General features: G+C 47.4%; 1 protein-coding gene across 2 annotated transcripts in view; it reads right to left on the reverse strand.

Annotated features, from left to right (window-relative positions):
* The window catches only part of LPCAT2 (lysophosphatidylcholine acyltransferase 2), a 56,982-nt gene that overhangs the window by 18,818 nt on the left and 16,628 nt on the right, over positions 1-21,536 (reverse strand). For both annotated transcript variants that reach the window (XM_037066294.1, XM_037066295.1), the window contains exons 6-11: positions 21,403-21,461; positions 20,185-20,219; positions 16,726-16,780; positions 8,741-8,823; positions 8,405-8,530; positions 6,769-6,922 (exon numbers count right to left, since the gene is read on the reverse strand). In XM_037066294.1, the coding sequence (XP_036922189.1) occupies positions 6,769-6,922; positions 8,405-8,530; positions 8,741-8,823; positions 16,726-16,780; positions 20,185-20,219; positions 21,403-21,461 (512 nt within the window). The remainder of the gene's footprint in view (positions 1-6,768; positions 6,923-8,404; positions 8,531-8,740; positions 8,824-16,725; positions 16,781-20,184; positions 20,220-21,402; positions 21,462-21,536) is intronic.

Consider the following 21,536-nt stretch of genomic DNA (forward strand, 5'->3'; position numbering starts at 1 on the left):
TGAAGGCCGTACGGCTGCTAACACATCCCACTGTATTTTCAAACCACCACGAGCACCCACGAGGCGGGCCAAGCATTCTGCGGCGGCAAAGGCGAGGGCAGCGTGTACCTACAGGACAGACCACGGGGAGGCCTCACGACAGACTGATGCCGAGTTCTCCAAGCAGACAAGGACTATGAAGGGACAGAACAGCGTGGCACTGGACTGGAGAGGGGTAACAGCCCATCTCATAGGTCACTGGGAGAACCACGGACAGCTCAAATGTGATGTCAAAACAAAACAAAACAAGACTAGCTATGAAGTGACTTCATGAACTGTACAATCCTAGACTTGAATGATGACTATTCTGGTATTAGGGGGAGAAGGGTAGTGAAGGGACACAGCTCTGTTTGGGACATGAGAGCGCTGTCTCCTTCTACCACACCCAGGGGTTTGTTTAAATTTCCCTATGACTGGTTTTATGGCAAAACGACCCCAATAACTGGCCTCTGGGGACACCAAAGGCCAAGTGTCTTCCTTAGTCACAAAGAAGCAGCGTCACAAAAGGAGCCTCTTCCTTTTAGGGGATCACAGGGGACCATCTGGCCTCTGACAGATTTAAACTCAGTCATATTAGCTTCTCTCAGAGGAAATTACGTGGGCTTTTTTTTTTAGGGTATTAGAAATTAACTGTCACCCACTGCCGTATAAAACATGTCCCTTTACACTCAGCTGAAGTGTTTTTCACTTTAAATCCACTTCCTCTCATTTATTTTCTGTGAAGATGGAGGGCATTTGGCTAACAGTTTCCCATAAGCCATCACAGAACAAAAGATTGTTATTAGATCAACAAGCCCTTTCTCCTCTGGACCCTTTAACTGCCAAGGGCTCTTTATTAGGACAGGAACAGCTACTTCGGTCACTGGGGACCTCTCTTGTCCAAATCTGGAGACAAAAGGTAGGGGAACGGGCCACATCAGACAGAAGATTGATCCTCAATTTCAGGGGCAAGAGTCACTGAACTTCAAAAGCACACAGTAACACATGGAGTGCCACTAGCAACGTTATTCAGAATCACCCGAGTGGAAGCAACCTCAATGTCTGCCGATGGGCGAGGGGACCAACAAAATGTGACACGGTGGAGGACGACTCGGCACTGAAAAGGAACGAGTGACATCCTTTACACGGGACGCTGACATGGATGGACCTCAAAAACATGACGTCAGGTGAAAGAAGTCAGACACGAGAGACCATAAACTGTACGACTGCATTTATGTGGAACGTCTAGAAAAGGCGAGTCTACAGAGATAGAAGGTCTCTCTCGGACAGTGGCTCTAGAATAACACAGGGGGACAACTTTACGGTGGTTGCCTAGGACGGAGGGTGTGGGTGGGTGGCAGGAATTAGAGGTTGAAGGCACAAAGAATCATACTGGGGTGATGACAACATTGCAAAGCCAATTGATGGTGATGGTCGCACGGCTTGGTAAATTTACTAAAATTGATCATTGCTTGGTGTGCTTAAAGGGGGTAAACGATATCACATGTAAAATATGCCTCAAGAAAGTTATTTCTAAAAAGCCGATGGGACAGTTTATTGTAAAAAGAATGCTGAACGAGGAGTTCTCGTGCAGGCCCTGCCATCGACTAGCTGTGTGGCCACTTCCTCCCCCGGCGGGAACCTTCTGCAAAATGAGGAAGACGGGCAAAGGGACACCAAAGTCCTTTTGGCTCTAAAATTCTGTGAGTCTAATTTTCATGTTCCATGAAACCGTGACAGCAGCGTCCTCCTCACCTGCCTTCCTTCAGCTTCCTGCTGGTGCCCAGGTCTTCGTACCCTACATGTGATTTCAAGTCAGTCTCTCTTTTTCTTGGGTCTGGTCCCACGGCATTTAACGACTTACTCTTCTCCCCACTTTGACATATGTGGTTTTCAGAAATATTTCTGAGCACAACCTATCAAGTACGAAGCACTGCCAAACGCAATTCAAGGTGGGGACACTGCGCCAGGCTCTGGCACAGCCTGGAAGGGACACGCAATCCCCACTCCGAGGGCAGCCTTTCTCCCAGGCGGGGTTGTCACCCAGCTGCATCAGAGTCTGGACCAGGCCGTCCTAGTTTATCAAGAAGAATGTCACATTGGATGGAACCCAACACCTTTCTAGAGTCCACACAGATAATATCTATCCCTATTTTCTTCACCATCATGGACTGTCACTCTGTCACAGGAGCAAATTAAACTGGTCTGACACCGTGTGCTCGTTACCAAGCCCTGCGCGTTACTTCCTTATGCTCTTGGAGGAAACCAGCAATGGCTCACTTGCTCCAGCCAGAAAGTTAAGGCTTTAAATGCTGCAGTCTCCTTTCCACTCCCTTTAAGCCTCTCCTAGGTATACCTGCGTGAGTGAGCCAGAAACAAAGCAGACGAGCCTCCTGCTTATGCGGGTATCTCCAGCACACCAACGCTCAGTGAGGGAAAATACTACAGTGGACTCAAGGCGGGAGCTAAGTCAACCTGAAAACTGAATAGGGAAACGGTCAGACAGATGGGACCACCAAACTTTTGGGACAACTTGTACCAAATAGACACATTCATCCATCCCACTCAGAAAGTTATAGCCTTTTCCTGTTTATTATATCACATACGTTATAGAGCAGATGTCGTAGAACAAATCCTGATCAGCTGAGACTGGACTCAAGATGAGCTCTTTTCACATGAGCTGTGGAATAAATACCATGTTCCATATCAAACCTGAACCGGAAACGTAAAGGATAGAAGACGTCGCTGTTGGTTGCAACGATTCACTGTAGTGATAAAGCAGCCACTACTTAGAGGAATGGGCATGGTGGGGTCTCAATAAAACTTTATTGACAAAAGAAGTGTCAAACTGGATGTGGTCCATCCGTTGTAATTAGCTGACCCCCGTTAAGCTGATGATAGCAAAGGTTGCTGGGAAGTTTTAAGGGCTGGACTGGAGGGTCGCTCGTTTGTAGGATACTCCATATCTAATTGAAGGAGGTTACTCTGAATCTTTTTTTCTGGACTACTCTGTCTACCTCTTGTTGATATTCTCCCACAGTTCTAACTAGTGGAATATTGCTCATCTTTATCGATGAGGGAAACTGATTTCTAAGTCCTAAGCTCCAGGGTAGCATGAGCTCACTCTCTCCTTCCACCAAATACCATTATGCCCATAAGAGGCCAGAGCTGAATACAATGTAGACGGTTCCTTTCTCCATTCTGCAAAAAACCTGAAAATGGTCATGAGTTTTCCCACTTCTGCTTTCTACCCGGCACCTCATTCTTCTGGCTTCACCACGTTCTTTGTTTAAATATTAGACAGGAAGAGTGTGAGTGTCCTTCAGCACTTTGACAATCCAGCATTTGTGGCTGCTGTAAACTTTCGTAGATCTTTTATTACCGTTTCACATTATGTGGAATGAATGCGCTTCTTTATCCCAAGTTCTTCCTGTCTGCCCTGTTCTTGGTCCTAGTTCAAGTGTTAAATCATGTGTGCCAATAATAACAAGCATCCTTGCTTGTTCCTTCCTGCTAGCGAAGGTAGAACGCTGCCCTACGCAGGTTTTCTGCTCAGGCTGAGGGGCAGGATGGGCCCGTACCAGGCTTACGTGATTGGAAATAAACAGGGAAACCGTTCTGAGGAGCAATAAGAAACTTTTCTACTCAATCGTACAAGTTGTTCTGAAAGTTTGGGACCCTGTGTCCTGCGACGTCAAAAAGATTTACTGCCTGGCTGTTTCACAGAAAACGTCTGCGGGAACCCCAAAATGTGGCTTTGTCACCAGGGAGGGTGGATACTGCTCTGCTGATACGTGTCGAATGGGACTTTCAGCTGGAGGCAGCATGTGATACAGTGCAGGAGAGACACACCTCGGCTGTTTGTATGCGGTTAGAAAGAGGCAGACTGTGACGCTAGCGACAAAGATGACGTGTGCACGGGGACACTTGAGGACTTGGTCTCCCAGGTAAATGAGACACTGTCAGCCAGATGCTGCGCGGCTTTCCCAGTGATGGTGACAAGGACAGAACAAGTCCTAATGCCACGATGACATCGCAGGACATTGTTGTCACAGTGAAGACGACTGTCTCCTAAGCTGAATGATGAACACTGGACATGCTGAGAAGCTGTGTTCTAAACTAGTGTCTCAGCCTTCAACTCCAATCATCTGGACATTTGACTAGCCCCAAATTATTCTCTGAACCCAGAGAGTCCAGTATGTTCATGAAACCAAAGAAGCTAAATGGAACCTAACGATGAAAAGGGTCTTTTTTTTTCTCACAGAGATGGGACCCCCCCCACAAAGGGAACCATATCCGGAGTCATGACTGAGCCCTGCTTTGGACCATGAATGCCACCTCTCTCTCGGACCCGACCTGTCATCAAATATCTGAGAATCCAGACGAACAGGATCAGAATATCAGAAGGAGCTAGAGAGACAGCACATTTTTTAGGACAAATTAAGACAAAAGAAAGCCATTTGCGGACTAGCCAAGAATGTACATGGGGAGGAGGAGTGAGAGAATGTGGGAAGATATTCAGGTCTGTCGTCCGTCCCCAAAGTAGCAACCACAACTACGGGAGATGTGGGGGGGGGAACTGAGAGAGGACAGGAAGAGGGAAAGGAGGTGCGGTAGGAAAGGAACCCGGGAGGGGCTCCTGGGAGCCGGTGCACAGATTGATGGCTGCGGAAGAGCGAGAGGAACAGCCGCCCTTTCTCTTTCCCACCCTTCCTCCCCGCCCCGCCCCCATTCCCTCATTAAGCATTGAGGTTAGCAAGATAAGCCACTGGGAGAGAAACAAACTATGAAGTTACTGAACTTCCTTGTCTTCCCGATGGAACATTCCCTAGCATGGAAGTGGCTTTGGGGACAGGGCGTGACAGCCAATTGCATAATTGAACTTCTCAAAACAAAGCAAATCTGCACAGGCACAGACATGCAGGTATGTGACAAACAGAAAAAGGAGAGAGAGAGAGAGAGAGAGAGAGACAAGAGGCAGAGACAGAGCGAGGCAAAAAGAAAGGCAGGGAAGGAGGAAAAGAAAAGACGGTCAAACGCATTAATCATGAACTCTCCGGACTATTTTGTCTGCCTTCCAGTAGGTTGGAGGTCGAAGGAGCAGTCTAATAAAGACCAGCTCGTGGTCTCTATGTAAAGAAGCCAAGTAACGCCGTATAGAGAAGGGGAGCCGGCTCACAGATCACTGATACGTGCCGACATGCGACGGAGCATGTCGTCGGCTCCCGAGGAGGCCCACCTGTCCCCTGTCTCCTAGAGGCGGCGGCAGCTTCGTGTTCAGAGCAAGTCAGTCTGTCTGACAGGGGTCGTTTTAATCCTTGGTTCCCACTCCCTTCCCCACTCCCAAATCTCCCCATACTTAGGGCTACAGGAACAACGGGGCTGGTGCCAGGTGTCAGGTGTCATCCGTCATCCAAAGACAGAACTGCCGTCACAGCAATCCTGTCACTACCAGTTATGACAGTTTGACACCTGAAAGAGAGGGGACCCTCTCTAGATACTATTTTTAATTTTGATGAAAAATCCTGGGGCCTCGAAGTCTAAACACCCTCCTCGGTTCCCAGCTGAGGTCACTTCCCCTTCCCCATCTCCTGTCCTAATTTGTATGTCCCTGTCATCTTCCTTCCTGTCACCAAGGCCACATTCATAGACACTTCACTGAAACGTACGTGCGTGGTTTCTAGAGCCCCACCATGGGAATCTCTCAGACTAGTTGTAGTATGAGTAGGAAGTTCCTGTTTTCCCAGCTTGTAGTTACAGCCAATAATTTTCTTCTCCTTCCCCCTCAATCTTCATTACACTTTAGGGCAGTGCTGCAGAAGTACAATTACAAAGGGTTGCGGAGCTCAGACATTTCAGGGGCGAGGAAAGATTGTTTGTATAATGTAAGCAAGCCCAGGACAGAGGCCTGGGTACTCCCTATAGAAAGAGGTTCTTCTTTTTTTTTAAAAAGATTTTTATTTATTTATTTTCAGAGAGAGGGGAAAGGAGGGAGGAAAAGGGAGAGAAGCATCCATTGGTTGCCTCTGGAATACCCCCAACTGGGGACCTGGCCCACAACCCAGGCATGTGCTCTAACTGGGAATCGAACCAGCGACATTTTGGTTCCGCAGGCTGGCACTCAAGCCACTGAGCCACACCAGCCAGGGAAGAAGAAGGTTCTTCATGGTACTAAAGAATAGTTCATGTGTGAGACCACGGAGTAAGCCATTAGGAATATTAGGGTGCTCTGGGGAGAAAAAGATAAAAAACTCTGTCCGGGCTTTGGTCATCAGGCTACAATTTCTTTGCAAAATATCTTTTTCCAGTGGTTCCTAGAGACCAGAAACTCCTAGCGCCGGAGAAGATGAAATGAACCCATTTGGTCTACCTGTCCTTCTGATTACGACTAGAAACCCTGGTCAGAATACAAAAAGCAGCTACTTCTGAACAACATAAATTTATACATTCTTACCAGTTACATAAACCTTCCCGATTCTATATCACAAACATGATTAGATGGTCAGAATATTTATCTCTGGCCTGATGTTTAAAATAAATAGACATTACCACAACTGTCACAAAACACACACGCACCCTCACATATTATCACTACTGTTCAGATAGAAAGTGGAATCACGCCATGAAACCACGGGCCCTGCCCGGCGGCTACCGGCACCGCCCCGATGGTGTTTGTGGGCTGCCACATCGGTCCCCGCTGTGCGGGGAGCGTGAACACGTGCGCACGTCGGAGATGAAAGGCAGACATACCCTGTCGAAGAGCGCAAAGAGCTGTCTCAGCACATCAGACACGGGCAACTTCAGGTACTCGGCAAATTCCTCAATTCCGATTCTCCCTCCTTTTGAGGAGCTCGCGATAGCTGCGTATTCATCCAGATGCTTGCGGACACTGTCCCAATTTAATCTAAGCGGAGAATGAGAAAGACGCCATCTTAGCCCTTTCCGGCCCACGTGACTTTTTTTCATAAACATCGTTTTATTCGCTTGTCTAAGGGCAGCAGTTCAAGTGTTGAGTTTAAAAAGGGGAATAAACTGTGCATTTTAAAGTACAAACTGTACAGGGATCCAGGCTTTTCATTTTTTTAAGGATATTAGTATAACTGTAATTTTTCCAAATGTCTGAGGGAAAGAAAAGTAACTGAGCAGAATATAGAATATAGTAAATGACTCATGAGAAGAATGTAAGAAAGCACATTTAAATCTAAACATCACTTACTAAGCAATAGTACTTATTGGGTTGTTACAAATACATTTTTTTGGCTGTCAAGGAGCTTTCAGGCTGGTAAATTCGTATTTCACAAAATGTTGAGATACAGAGAGTCATTGAACCACACACTCTTTCTCCAGTATTAGTTTAGAAAAGTCAGGGTGATAAATGCTGGAAAATACAGCTTACATCCCATTCTTTCTTTTTAAATTAACTTTATTGGGGTAGCATTGGTTAATAGGGTTATATAACTTTCAAGTGCAGACTCTATAATACATCACACATACATCACATTGTGTGCTCACCACCCGAAGGTTAGACACTTTCCGTCCCCGTATATTCGACCCATCACATCCTTCCTTTGTCTCATAACCAGGTGACGTAACCCATGCTTCTCCTGTATCCAATCTCAGCGCCTAGCTAACCTTTTCAAACTGTGAGCCTATCAATGCCTTTTCTTATCTTAAAAACAGATAGTATTTGTTCTGTTGGTTATCAAAACAGGATTTCTGAATACTGGACTTTCATACAGTAACTGGCGCTGCAGGTCCCTTCAAGGGCGGATGCCCGGTCTATGAAATCCCTCGGTCTGACAAATCCCTGGTAAGGATGAAACCAGAAGGAAACGTAGCAACAGAGGACTCGGGGGTTACACCTTTCGTACCAGACAGCTCAAAAGGAACATTCCAAATGGTTTAAACTAGATGGTGGAAACACAAAGGGGCGTTTTTGACCTTTTATAAAAAAAACCACGGGCCCAGAAGTTAAAAAGGTTGATCTTGAGTAGGCATTTAAGATTACTGCTCTCCAAGTCAATCCCTACTTCAAAAGAGGAGTCCCGACCCCCACAGCCCAGTGTCATCGAACGGTGCGGAACTTTTGGTACCAGGGTATTCGGATAAACTAGCTGCTCAGCCATTTCAGGGTTATGGAGGCAGAGCTCTGCTCACCCCCTCTTGTTGCCGCCTGCTCTCCTGTGACCAACTTGCACATTTTTGAACTCACTGCTCTTGACAAAACAAAACAAGGTGAACTACAGGGGAGACATATCCGCCACCCTGGCTTCCTTGAGAAACCCCACAGCGGGGCCTTAATGAAACCAGAGAAAATAAACATATAGGGATGAAGCTCTGTTTTGGACACCTTTCTGAAAGTCCAGGAATTTTAAAATCAACTTACTTCAACTTCCGGCTAATTTTGGTAAATTCCACCAGCCCGGCTTCCATAGGCAGCGTGAGCTGGCCCGCGGAGATCATCAGTCTGCAGTCTTCATACGTGTGCTCCGTCATCGGAATTCCCAGAGCCCTGAAGGCATTCAAAGGCAAAGTGACATTCAATTCTTTTAAACAGCTAATGATTTTTCAGGAGGCCTGAACGGGCCAACAAACAGCAGTAAGTGGAAGAGGAGTTCCAGCTTTTTAGGGGGAAACACCCGAATCCTTAAAATGATATTAAATGCCATTTACTAATAGTGTTCCAACTCTCTACCGATGACAATCACACGGAGACACTTACTGTGCCATCAGATTCCGGACTCTACTGGCAAAAACGACAGGGTCTCTCTTTTCTTCATCACTCGGCACTTGGACGGGCATGAACTGAAAGATAAATACACCGTTCGGTAACCATGGGCGGGACTTGGCCATCGAACGCCGAAGCCATTAACTGGTAAGTCACCTATCACCTGCTGTTCCTGCTCTTCCAGGGCACCAGCAGCCTGACGTAATGGAAGAAACTGAGAGCTGGGACTCAGGAAATCTGCCTCCAAGCCCTGGGTCTTCCCGTGTGTTAACCTTTAACAGCGTGTCCTTTGGCTTTTCTGAATGGTCCCCTGGACTCTACAAGGAGGGCTCTGATCCACTACCTCCCCGGCTGCTGTGAGGAGGAGATGAGGCAGCATCTTGGAATCTGGGAAGGCGGGAAGCTGTAGCTACTAAGATCTCAGGGTTGCGTTTTCTACCACGACCGCCCCTTCGCATGAGAATGTTAGCGATGACGATCATTTTGTCTTTTAGAGTTCATCTTCCCCATCCACTCCTCCATCAGCCATATTTTTGTCATTTGGTGGAACTTCATGTTTAGTCATTTCATCTGCTTTTTGGGTTTTTTTTTTAAAGTTAATATTGGCTTTCTAGCTTTTACATAATACCTCGCTTGGCTTTACCATCATTTAAATTTTACTTTTTTCCCTAGTTGACATCCTGTGATGCCTTGTTGGTACTCTCCTTGTTTTTCTTAATAGTTTTCTGATATTAACCAGGTTTTGGTGCCATTGTTAAGTCATGGCATATTTTTTGAGCACCTACTGTATACCAGGCAAGGTCAACAGGACCCTATTCATGTTCTAAAATCGAGAGAGAGAGATTTTTGTGGGACAGACCGACACAGCATGTGCTAAGTATCACTACCCTTTCCACCCCCAGTTACAGATGGGGCAGAAAGGGTTCACTAACTTAAAGACCTACAGCTCACATGACCAGGATTAGTACAAGGTCTCTCCAATACTAAAACCCTTGGTTTCCCCACTAAACCGTCTTCCCCGGAGTATGCAAGAGAGAGGAAACGATTCATTTGGCCAGGAGTGGGCAGGGAAAAGCAGCCCAAGAGGCTTTACGGAGAGCTGATGGTTGACCTTGGCTTCTTAAGGATACACATGATTTCTCCAACAGTTACTGCAGATGGAATTATACCTACGAACCAGGTCCCATGGTAGGTGCTCTATAAGCATTATTCCATTGCATCGTCCCTCCCAACTTCAGCCGCAAGGAACTGGGATTCACAAAGATCAAATGACTGGCTCAAGATTCCATGGATCACTTTCGCTCAATAAATATTGTTTAGGCGTCTACCATGTCCCAGGCCCTGCGCTAAGCCCTGAAGACATGACAGCGAAGTCCCTGCCCTCCAGAAGCTGTCCTTGTACTGGGATGGGAATTTATGACAATGAGTTAAGCCTGCCCATTAAGGACCTACTGTGTGCTGAGCAACCTATGAGAGGGTCTTCATAAGATGAACTCTCTTAACAATTCCTTGAAGCCCATTCTACCGTTTCCAGTGGCTACAGGAAAGTGGCTGGAAGGGGTTAAACAGTATACCTACAGCTACACACAAGTGTCAGGGCCATGATTTGAAAGAACGGAAAGATTTGTACAAATAGTACCTCTTTTGGACTCGCGTGGACCGGTTCTCAAACCCTGACAGCCGTGCTAAGACGCCGATGGGCAAGGGCGACTCAGGTGCAGCTGGAGTCAGGAGGCAGGAGCAGGGGAGAGACGTGGCCGGGGCCACGTTTTTGAGCAGCACCTTTGGTGGCAGGGAGTGGATATGCCGAAGAGGAAGAGGCTCGGAGCCGGGGGAACCTCACGTGATCCACCTGGAGGAGGTGGTGAGGCCACAGATGGAGGGCATGAGGATGCAGGGGGCAGTGCAGGGGCAAGTGCAGTGTCTGAGATAAAATGGACAGAAACCAGAGCACAATGTGCTATATGTTGTTTCCCTCTCCGCATTTATTCCAGTGACAGCCTCCTCTCCAAGGGGGCCGGGGCATGTTGCAGAAATGACACTTGGAGTCTTGGCCCGGCCGTGTGACCCCGGAGGTCACTCAGCCTGGGGGCCTCCGCTCCCTCTCCTGCTGAGTGAAAAGTGTGACTATGTGATCTCCGAAGCCCTTCCAACGGGAATCCTGTGTCTGGCCTTCTGTCCGGTATCCGGTGATTCTTTGAGATGGAAAATGAAACTGCGCCACCAGAGGTCCCCACAACACTTATCTATCTAGAGCACTAAACTCTGGCAAATAAGTATTTCTGAAAATTTCCTCCAGCCTGTCCCAGTACCATAAAATCCCTTATACTTGCTTAGTATGAAATCCAAGGAGGAAAACAGCACGTCAAAATCAATGTTCGTAAAATCTCTAACACAGAAGTATAATGAAGTTTCAAACGGGCCTATAATTCTTCGTGTTTTAGAAAGCCAAATGATCCTTCCTGTATCATACACTCGATTTCTAGCACGTGCTGAGCCCCTGAAAAACGAATTGCAGCTCCACTGTTGACCAAGTAATACAATGAGCTACGGGCTTTGTTCTTTGAGTGAAGGTAGTTTCCATACACTAAATGTGAGTGACTCTTGTATTGGCATGGCATCTTATTCTTGAGGAAAAGAGAAATCCACCGAGAGTAAAAGAAAAAAAATTCCGGACATGACGTGCATGGGCCTCAGGCCTCCTGTGAAGCAGTTCAAAGGGAAGTCTAAAAAACGGCACCTCTCCTTGGATAAGACCTTGCCATTTTCTTGGAAGCCTCAAGGCTCACAGCATGAACTTGCCCTTTATCTGGGAAGGAAGATGCACCAAAAAAGAGAGAAGTGTGACGGCCACTACCTATCTCTGTCCCCTAAGACACATGTACACACCCCAGTGACTTCAGGATCACGAGTTTTCCTTCCCACCCTCCCGGTCTCTCAGCCCCAGCAGCCACACAGGAGCCCATCGGACACCTTGATTTCACAGCCTCTGCCCCTGGTCAGACATCCTTCCTGAGTCTCTTTCAGTCATGGAAACGAACATGCGGCCCCAATCTGCTCCTCTGGCGAGTTCTTCGGCCAGAGTGTCCCCTGGTTACCTGTGGGTGTTCGCTTCTCCCCTCACCTGGTCCTGCCTGGGGGTGCCTCTCACTCCTCCCTCTTCACCTGACCCTCCTGGATGATCTGCCTGCCTATCGACACTCGTCCCCGGTGCCAATCACAAACCCTTGTTCACCTCTCCTGGTCCCACCACCCCACTCCGGTAGAGACCAGGGAGGGGTGCACGGGCAAAACCTTACTGGCTGAGGCGACTACAAATCCACGGGGACTTCTACCGCGTCCTCATAGCTGCTTGAAAAGCAGGCTGCTTTCCCAAGGCGACCATCCTGCCTCGAAATACAAAAGCAGCCCTAGGTTTGCCTTCTTTTTGTCGAAGATCTTCCTTTATCTGTGCAGGCAAGACACATCTTCTTCACACGGCGTCCATCTCCTCCCTGTCTGCATGGTGGGCGAGGAGCGGGTTACTTGGGTGGCATCTCTATGCTGCCGGGCAGCCCTTCACTGTCCCTTTCGGATCTGCTGCCACCATATGTGGCTGTTGCAACACCAGCCATGCTTCCCGGGTTGCGATTCCACTTTCAGTCTCGGTGGCATTTCACCTTCCCCTTCAGAGACACGGCGGTGAAGGAGATCGGGCTATGCCACCCCGCACTAGGCCATGTGGGTGTGTTAGTTATTTTGAGCTGAAGTCCCTTGAAAAGCAGCACATACGGGGGGCGGCTGTCTCTGACCCCCGACATCTGCCTGAAGACAGAGCCTCCATGAGGAGCTCGGTGCCGTAAACCGCCTCCCGAGCAGGTGCCTCAAACCGGGAGGCTGACTCTGACTCTCAGCAGTGGGGAGACCAGCGGCCGCCCCCACACCCGGACCAGCCTTACCCCACGGTCTCCTCCTGTCCCTTATCTAGTCTTAGCAGGACCTGTGTGTCTCTCCCCTAGAAGTCATTTATTCCCCACTCAGCGGCTGACAGCCTCCTGCCCCTTCATCTATGAAGACAGTACATGAGCTCTCAAACATCCCATCACTTTGTTTCAGGTATTCAGTTTTTAAACCCTGGGATGCCCTTGTGCATATATTAAAATTAATACTTGTGTATGCCTTTCCCCTGTCTGTCCACCTGTTGCCAGTTTATTTCATAGACTCAGTTATAGAACCCAGGTGGGGAGGGGGACGTCTTTCCGTCCCTACAGCAGCCCATGGGAACCTGAGTTTCCCGTTCCATCCCCCGGGACCGACTCCACAGCCCCGCTCCCTCCTCCCTTCACTGGCCTCCGGTCCTCCACCTGCTGTTTCTGCGCCGTCCTGCCCCAGGTGAGGAGCAGGCTGACGGACGGACGTGTTTCCCACACCAAGACCTCTGTTCCCAGAGCCTCCTCTGTTCCCAGAGCCTCCTCCCTCCTCCGGGCCTCAGATGGCACACGAGATAGAGCCAACTGCCTCAGCGCGTGATTCAATGCCGCCTGTCATCCAGTCTTTATATGACTAGTCAGTCCCCGAAGAACTGGTTTATTCACTGCTTCCTGACCACAGCAGGCACATTCCTTTCTCCCAAATAGATGATTATAAGGAGAGAGACTGCTGGGTGCTGATACTGCACCATCTTATCTTTTCCCAAGAAACAGAAGAGAACTTTAACAGGACAGCCTTGACACATGGGCAATGCTAGGCCTCCTTTAAGTTTTCACAAAGAGAAGGTGGAAAACAGGGGAGGTTCTTAGCAACAACACGGGCTGCTTCCTTTACCAAAGCACAGAAAAATCTACATGATAAGAGAAATAAAAGTTAATGCTTTATTGAACCTTAGCCATGTGCCAGCACGCAAATAACCTTATTAAATCCTAGCAACCCTGCAAAATAATGTGTCAGCCCCATTTCACCAGCAAGAATGTGGGCTCAGGGAGGTTGAGTCATTTGCTCCAGTCCGGTGGTTGAGGCAGCATTGAAGTGAAGACACCCCACTCTTCACACAACTTCACACAATGCTCCATTTCTCTACTGCTCCTACTCACCGACTCCAGAATTCTACCAAACTCTGGGAGAAATCAGCTTTTGTTGGAACAAGTACATTTGTGGTGTGTGTGTGTGTTTATATGATAACCTTCTCCAAAAGGCCCGCTGTAGATTCCAGACGACGGAGAGTGTGTGCCTTCGGTGTATCTGGATATCGAAATAAGCTATGTAAATGTATTCAAACCTCCTCTAAGTAATTAGCTCTTTGGAGATTTTTCTAAAGCGACATAAATAATGAAGGTTGGTCCTAACACTCATTATTAATTACTACCCTTTCCTGGATCAGACAACTTTTTTAATGAAGCAAACAAAAAAAATCCCTTTCTATGACTGAAGACAAGGAATCGATCGCCCATCATAAAGGACTGTAGACCTAATGTGAGCCACTAGATACTCACCATAAGCTCAGCAAAAAAGTTTTCCCAGGGCAGAATCTGCCTGGCTGCCCACCGACAAAACATTCTGACGTGTTCGCAATATAATGGGTGGCTTTAACGCACACACGCTCGGAAAACACAGCGAGGGACGGCTCCTAAAGGAGCACAGCGCAGTCAGTGGGAACGCCGGGCTTCCATTCCTAAACTGGCTGCTGCCACATAGCGCCAGGGAGTCTGACGTCGCCTGTGTCCCCTCTCGTGAGATAATCTAGCAGGCTCTTAGCTGATGTCCCACTTCGGGAGGTTTCCTACCAGCATGTGCCCCTAAGCCACGGCAGAGCGGGCTGACAGAGGTCACCACGGAGGACTCTGAGTACGCCCACTAGACCACATTCTCATTCAAAGAATGACTTTCAAGAGAACCATTCTGTAGACACCAGGGACAGCCCTCCTCAAGGAAGCCAGGAGACCAAATACCCAGGGTGTGAGGTTTGGAACTTACTGTAGTTTTAAGATCCAAGGGTCAAGAAAGTAACAAGCTTTTCAAAAACAAATCTCTGTGTCGGGGAAGGTGAAGGAGGAAAAGGGGAGGTGAGGACGTGTTCCTCAATACAACATTCTCCAGCTATTCAGCGATTTCTGTAATCAGCAGGTTTGACCATCGTCATTAAGGAGGGGAGCCTTGCAAAATGAATAAACAAAGGATTCAGCGTACTGAGATGACTGACTCAAGAGCCCAGGGTCTGCGAGGACACTTGAACAATGCACTCAGAGTTCATTTTAAGAGCCATAAAACTAATGCCATAGTCTTGAAAGACACTAAAAACATGCTAAAAGTAAGCCATAGGCCCTGGCCAGGTGGCTAAGTCAGTTGGAGCATCGTCCCGGTCACCACAAGGTTTGATTCCCAGTCAGGGCACATACCTGGGCTGCAAGTTTGATGCCCAGTGGGGCGCAGGTGGGAGGCAACGGATCGATGTTTCTCTCTCCCGCTGATGTTTCCCTCTTACATCAATGTTTCTCTCTCAAATCAATAACCATATCCTCGGGTGAGGGTTTAAAAAAATAATAGGTAGGATCTCCATCAATTTTAAAGAAAAAGGAAAGAGAGGAGGGTGCCTCTGAACAGCCAAGACAACCAAAACCGCCGCAGCTAAATGAACTGAGACTTCTAACTAGGCTAAGTGCCCTGGAGACACGGCCCAGCCCTCTACCGACCGGAGCCAGCGCGTGGTGGCTACGCTTAGTGCCCAAAGGGCTGCTGGGATACAGCTTTCCGTTACTTCTAAACAGTGGACAATAAAAACATTCAAAAGTCACCAGGTCGTTCGGAGCCCCCTGGGTGAAAGGTAGCACCATCAATCCAAAATACATACAATTAAAATAAGGATTCTACCTTTGAAGTCCACAAATCCGCATCTTCTTGTCTGGCACCACAGTTCAAATCCATGAAATAAATCCCTCCCAATTCAGGTGTTTTCAACTGGTCCAAAGCCATTTTGTTTGTGAAGTTGTTGAACAAAGGGCATATTCTTTCCTTTCTTTGCCAGAAAATACTATCCAACGGGTCTGAGAACCAGTTAGAGAAAGCAAATAGTGCAACTGGAGGAGAGCGCAGGAAGATGGGGGAGAGGGAGGAGGAGGAAAGAAGAAGAAAGAAAGAGAGAAAGAAAGCAAGCCATGGCACAGAGAGGAAATGGGGTAACAGGCCAGGCTGAAACAATGAGCTATGTGCAAACTCTGTTGTAACCCCTCCTGACCACAGACACATGTGCTCAGAAAAAAGTACAGTTCCACGTGTGTCTCCACATGCCCCCAGATCCTGTTTTAGTGGGAGGGGGGCAAACTTAGAGGAAACTCAGATATGTGGGTGTGTATATGTGGCCCTCTCCCCTCGCAGGCTGCCTGGGAGTCTCAGTAAAACCAGCTGGATTCTGAACGCAGTGGCCCATTCCATCTCATTCCTCGAGACTAAGAATAGTTCTGGAGACAATGTTGAGTCATACAGACGTGGTCAGGACTTCCAGAATGATCTCATCACTCCCCCACTCCCTGTCTGCCGCTGCAGCCCCAACCCAAAGACTATCCTGTGAATGAGGGGCTGGTGCCCAGGTGTGATTGCCCTGGGCTTCTGAACTCCGTGCCTCCCCTCCGCCCCCCGCAGCACCTCTGGGCTCTCACGGAACCTACTACTCTTCAAGGAGCCGCAGGGCTCTCAGCCTCCGAAGCTCCTCTTGACCTTGACAGAGGTCAGCCTTAGAAAGGAATAAAGGCACAGAAACGGTGATGCCAATCTGGCCAGCCTCGCTGGTTACACACATGCTGGACGTTCCCAGAGGTGAGAGGTGTTTCCTCTACAATTCTAAGGGCTGGACCCCATCGCCTGGCTGTAGGTACACGATTTGTAAACGGGGATTCTTTTAAACAGGGTGGGTTTAACTTCCAGCCTTTGCACACCTCTCCAGATGGGGGATTCAGAATAAAAGCAAAGGCCACATGTCCAGCTCCAAGGCTACGTTGTGAATGACTTACCTCGACTTCCACCTTTGTGAAGGGCTGGCAGAAGGTGAGCAGGCAAAGCTGAAGGCTGAAGAGGAAGAAGAAAAGGTCCCTTTCATAAGGTAATACGAGCATCATCTCATGTTACTTAGCAAACCTCTTCTCAACACACAGCACCCCCGGTCACACCTCGCACAGACTGTGGGTTCGTAAATGCCACACGGCAGTTCTATCACTTCCCGGGCTTGGACAACCCTTTTTGACATTCCGAAGCTCGGTGACCCCATGCAATGCCATATATGTGTCTGTGAGTCAGAGCCACAGCTCAGCAGATGAATCACCACACCTGACGTCTCCTGGACGACGCAGACTCAGAGACCGAAGCCCTTGAAGGGACGACCCCAGGCCACACATTCTAAGGGACCTAAATGCGCAGGATGACTCCTGCGTGGGATATTACATTACTAAACTCTGTTCCAATATTCACAAGACCAAGGCAGTTGGTCTTGGCCTTTCTTAAAAGCAGAAACTTTATCACAATTGTCTCAGTTACTAAGGAATGTTTTCCTTGTGGGGAAATGGTCTGAGGGGTTTTGAATTCCATTGTAAAGCTAGACTAGGGTTTTCGTGAAGGTGGTTATAATCAACCCTCTCCAAGATAGTTTTTGAAAGTTGTTCCAACCTGCATCTTTCTGGTATATATTTAGATTTGAGTTAGATTTCTATGGGGTATTAATTTAACCTCATTGAGACAGATGGCCCAGAAATCTGGCAGAGTGGGCTAAACTACATGTTTATGAAAACAACCAATCAATATTTATTAAGAAACTAAAATATGCCCTGACTGGTGTGGCTCAGTTCATTGGGCATCATCCCATAAGGTGAAGGGTCACTGGTTCAATTCCCGGTCAGGGCCCAGGCCTGGGTTGTGGGTTTGGTTCCCGGACGGGGTGCATGTGAGAGGTGACCATAGAAGTTTCTTTCCCTCTCTTTCTGCCTCCCTTCCCCTCTCTCTAAAAATAAATAGTAAAATCTTTTAAAAAAACCCTAAAATATGCCCTGGCTGGTGTAGCTCAATGGATTGAGCATGGGCCTGTGAAGTAAAGGGTCACCGGTTCGATTCCCAGTCAGGGCACATGCCTGGGTTGCAGGTCAGGTCCCCAGTAGGGGACACATGAGAGGCAACCACACATTGATGTTTCTCTCCCATTCTTTCTCCTTCCCTTCCCCTCTTTCTAAAAATAAATAAATATTTTTAAAGCCCTAAAATATGACTTAACTGTAAAAAATTACTTGAAGGGACTTAGGACAAAAATTTTAGAAAGTCAAACAAGGAATTTAATTAAAGAGGAAATTTAGGAAATAGATCTACCAGTTCCAAAATTAATTATACATTTTTAATACAAGTATCAGTTCTCAAACCTTCCATCTGCAAGGGAAAAAAAAATCGTTCACTATCCACTTCAAGCAAACAAAGTCAATTCATATTATCTGCCATAAAGTACATTATTCTTTAATTAAATTGAGTTTTGAAAGTTATCGATTTGAACAGACAACTCTGTTCTGAGTATTCTGAATGCTGTAAGAAAAGGTAAACAAAACCACACCTAAGATCTCCTTACACCTGTGCTGGTCACGCCACATGCAAAGCAAATATTCCTTAGACTGGCACAGCACACCTTTTCTACGGCACACCTTTTCCACGGCTGGCCCCTCTCCAAATTCGTTCCCCGAGGTCATTCGCCCTCTCCCTCAGGGTATCTGCTTTGGGATAGAATTTCTTTCTCAGAATCTGAGCCCGCAGCAGCCCTGGGAGCGCAGGCGGGTGAGGAAACTGACTGGCAGTAACAGGCACAGGGTTAACTCTACTGTGAAGCACCTTAGGAGGCCGAGGGGGGGAAGGCGGGTTCCCACAGGTGAGTGCAATGCGGCCTTTGGACAAAGCCAAGTTGTGCCTTTTAAAGAATATGTCTTGGTTCCTAAGTCCTAAGAAATCTTTAACGCCGACCATGCTTTTCCTCTTTTTTTTTTCTCTGAATTCCCTCTCCTATTTCCTGTCCCCCGTTTATCACACGGTTTCCAGGTTAGAAGGCCAGGTGGACTCAAGCCCTCGATTTTCTAACCCTGGTTCCCCTCCCGGGAAAACCTTCTTGCATTTGACCTTCGGATCTACCCGGGAAAAAGTCACGTTGGCTGAGCAGTGAGACCAGTGTCACCCTCTCCTCACGGAACTTGATTTGCAAAGGCCCCAAAGAGGGCACTTAGGATGACACGGAGGCCTTAGGAAACATAAACAATGCCCGCCCCCCATTTTTAGGCCCTTTTCCTAAAATGCTCTCACACTCATTGTCTCCCCTCATTTCCCCTCATGGGAAAGCTGGAAACAAGTCATTCAAAACCAGTAGGTGCCATGAAACAAATGAAGCCAAATGAATCAAAGAATAAACTGATTTCCTAAAGAGTGAACGCTAACATTATGCCTACATGGCCTTTATGATTTAGGTTCTTTATCGTCGGGGTCGTTCACTCAACTTCAAGGGCTGGAGCATAAGGCGACCATAAGCACCCCACAGGCTCATCCACATTAGCAGATGGAACTGGTGCGCCAGTTACCTGTTCCGACTTACATTTCCTATTGCAACGCAATTCGCACACCCAAAATGGACAGAGTATTTTTAAAAATCTGACTTTCGGAAGTTGTTTGGATTGTCTAAATTAAAGGTTGGTCTAAAGGAACCCACTGTATACTTTAAAGGCAAACGATTTCCTTTTAAATATTTCCAAGTGGTTGTCACTTGCCCGCCAATAATGGTTCCTGAATTCTATATATAACACATCAGAAGGCATTCTTGGGAAAGCCCCCGGGCAAAGTCCCCAAATTCACATGTTCTGCGTGGTTCCCACGGAAATGTACACAGGCTGCTGGAGAGAAAATGGGACTCCGCATGTCCTGTTCTATTTAAAGTCCTATTTCACTTTGGCTTGCTTATTAGTGAGACTGGATTCCTCTCCTCTCCGAAGGGCTTTTAGAAACTGCCGAGGCCTATATTTTTAACATCCAGACCAAAACTGAAAGCTTGGTTAGCGATTTTCTCAACTCACATTTCAGGTCCTGTGACTGAACTGCTCCGGCCTGCTTGAACCGGTATTTAGGGAAATAACAACGAGGAGGTCAGATAACGCTAAGTCTTCCATGAAGATGAAACTACAGAATTAAAACTAGATATGATGGGCACTAGGTCACTGGTGTGCTAGAATGTCTCTTAAAAGTTGGTGGATTAGGAGTTAAGACCCATCAGAACATGACAAGGGTAGGCTCCAGTACTTGGGAGATGCAGGGACTGATGGGCAATTCAGTGATGCTCTGTAAACAGACGTATCAGTTACGAGATCTAAGGATTTGACCAGAAATCTTTCACAGAACAAGTCTTTAAAAAAAAATCTTCTTCACTAGAATCAAATGTGTATAAATAATAGATACGAGCGACTTACAATGTATAGCCTTGCCAGGTCCAAGTCACGGTGTCCTAAAATAACAAAAGGTTTTAAACAGTTAGTTCAGAGAATACCACATGAAGCAAAAAACTGACTTTCCCGTGGGTGTGTGCGTACTTTCTGAATGAAACGCAGTATGTTGAAAAATAAGACAAGTTTGTTTGCATCCTTGGATTATATTCCTCCAACAGCAAAGACCTGTCTCCTTCCTGCAACTACACTTTCATGGAGCTAAGCTGCTCTGAATTTTTACAAACCTGCCGTGCACCCTTAGCTATTTTTCCCTGAATGTAAACATCTCTGGATAATGAATTGGCTTACAAAACCTGAAATACATCAGTTTTCCAAAAGAGAGAGAGTAATTTGGGAGAAAAGATTTAAGTAACGCGAAGTGAAGGAATTTGAGTAAGCGACACACGCACACCCACCGTCAGAAATACAATGAGTAAAACTGGTAGATGTTCATTTTAACTACAGGTCTCCAAGGTTGCGGGACTGACCAGGGAATAGAAAGTCGCCTTGATCAAGAATTCTTAATCTGCAATGACACAGGTCATTAATAACTACATCTCGCCTTTTTATGGATATTCCCTCATGAATAAAGTTTCTCGCAAAACCAAAACATCCTCCAAAAACCTGTGCTTGGCAGAAACAGCGACACAACCAATGTCTAGAGGACAGCTACGTGCTTACCTGGCACAGAGGGGACTATCTCCTGAGCCAGCTGGAGGACTTTTGGCTCTTTCCAAATATTGTCTTATTCAAGCGACTAGCCAAGAGTCACACAGCTACCTAGTAAGGACCGAGCCGGTAATGAAACACCACGCCTGTCCCAAATTTGCCCTGCCTCTTCAATCCTTGCCCACCAGCAATGACCAGGGAATCAGGAAACCTGTCTTTCCAGGCCTAAGAGCCTGCGAATCGGAGACTTCACCGTATCACAACAGAGCAGGGACAACAGAGCAGAAGTTAAGGGAAGTGTCCTCCTCCGGCTTGACGGCAAAAGCAGAGTGCAATATTGGCATTGACAAATACGGGCTCATCTTGCCAATGCCTGAAAGCCAGATATGGCAAGGGGACGGAGTCCTGCCATTGGCTTCCGCCGTTTATCTGCCCAGGCCTTTAGCCAAATAGTAAAAGGGGTCCTGGGGGCTGGGGGCTGTTTGCAGTGTTCGACTGTCTCCTGCAGTGTTTAGAAATTCGGTGCTTGCTTACCAGCTGGTTTGGGTATCTGAGGAGAATCGGCTGCACGGGGACTCCTGGGATGAAGGCTCCTGTAATCACGACAGACATTTCAGAGCACATTCTCCGTGCGAGCACAGTTTTTACAATAGAGAAAAGCATGTAAT

This window comes from Sturnira hondurensis, unplaced genomic scaffold (assembly GCF_014824575.4).
Source record: "Sturnira hondurensis isolate 20B ecotype Veracruz unplaced genomic scaffold, ASM1482457v3 Scaffold0016617, whole genome shotgun sequence".
NCBI classification, from domain to species: Eukaryota; Metazoa; Chordata; class Mammalia; order Chiroptera; family Phyllostomidae; genus Sturnira; species Sturnira hondurensis.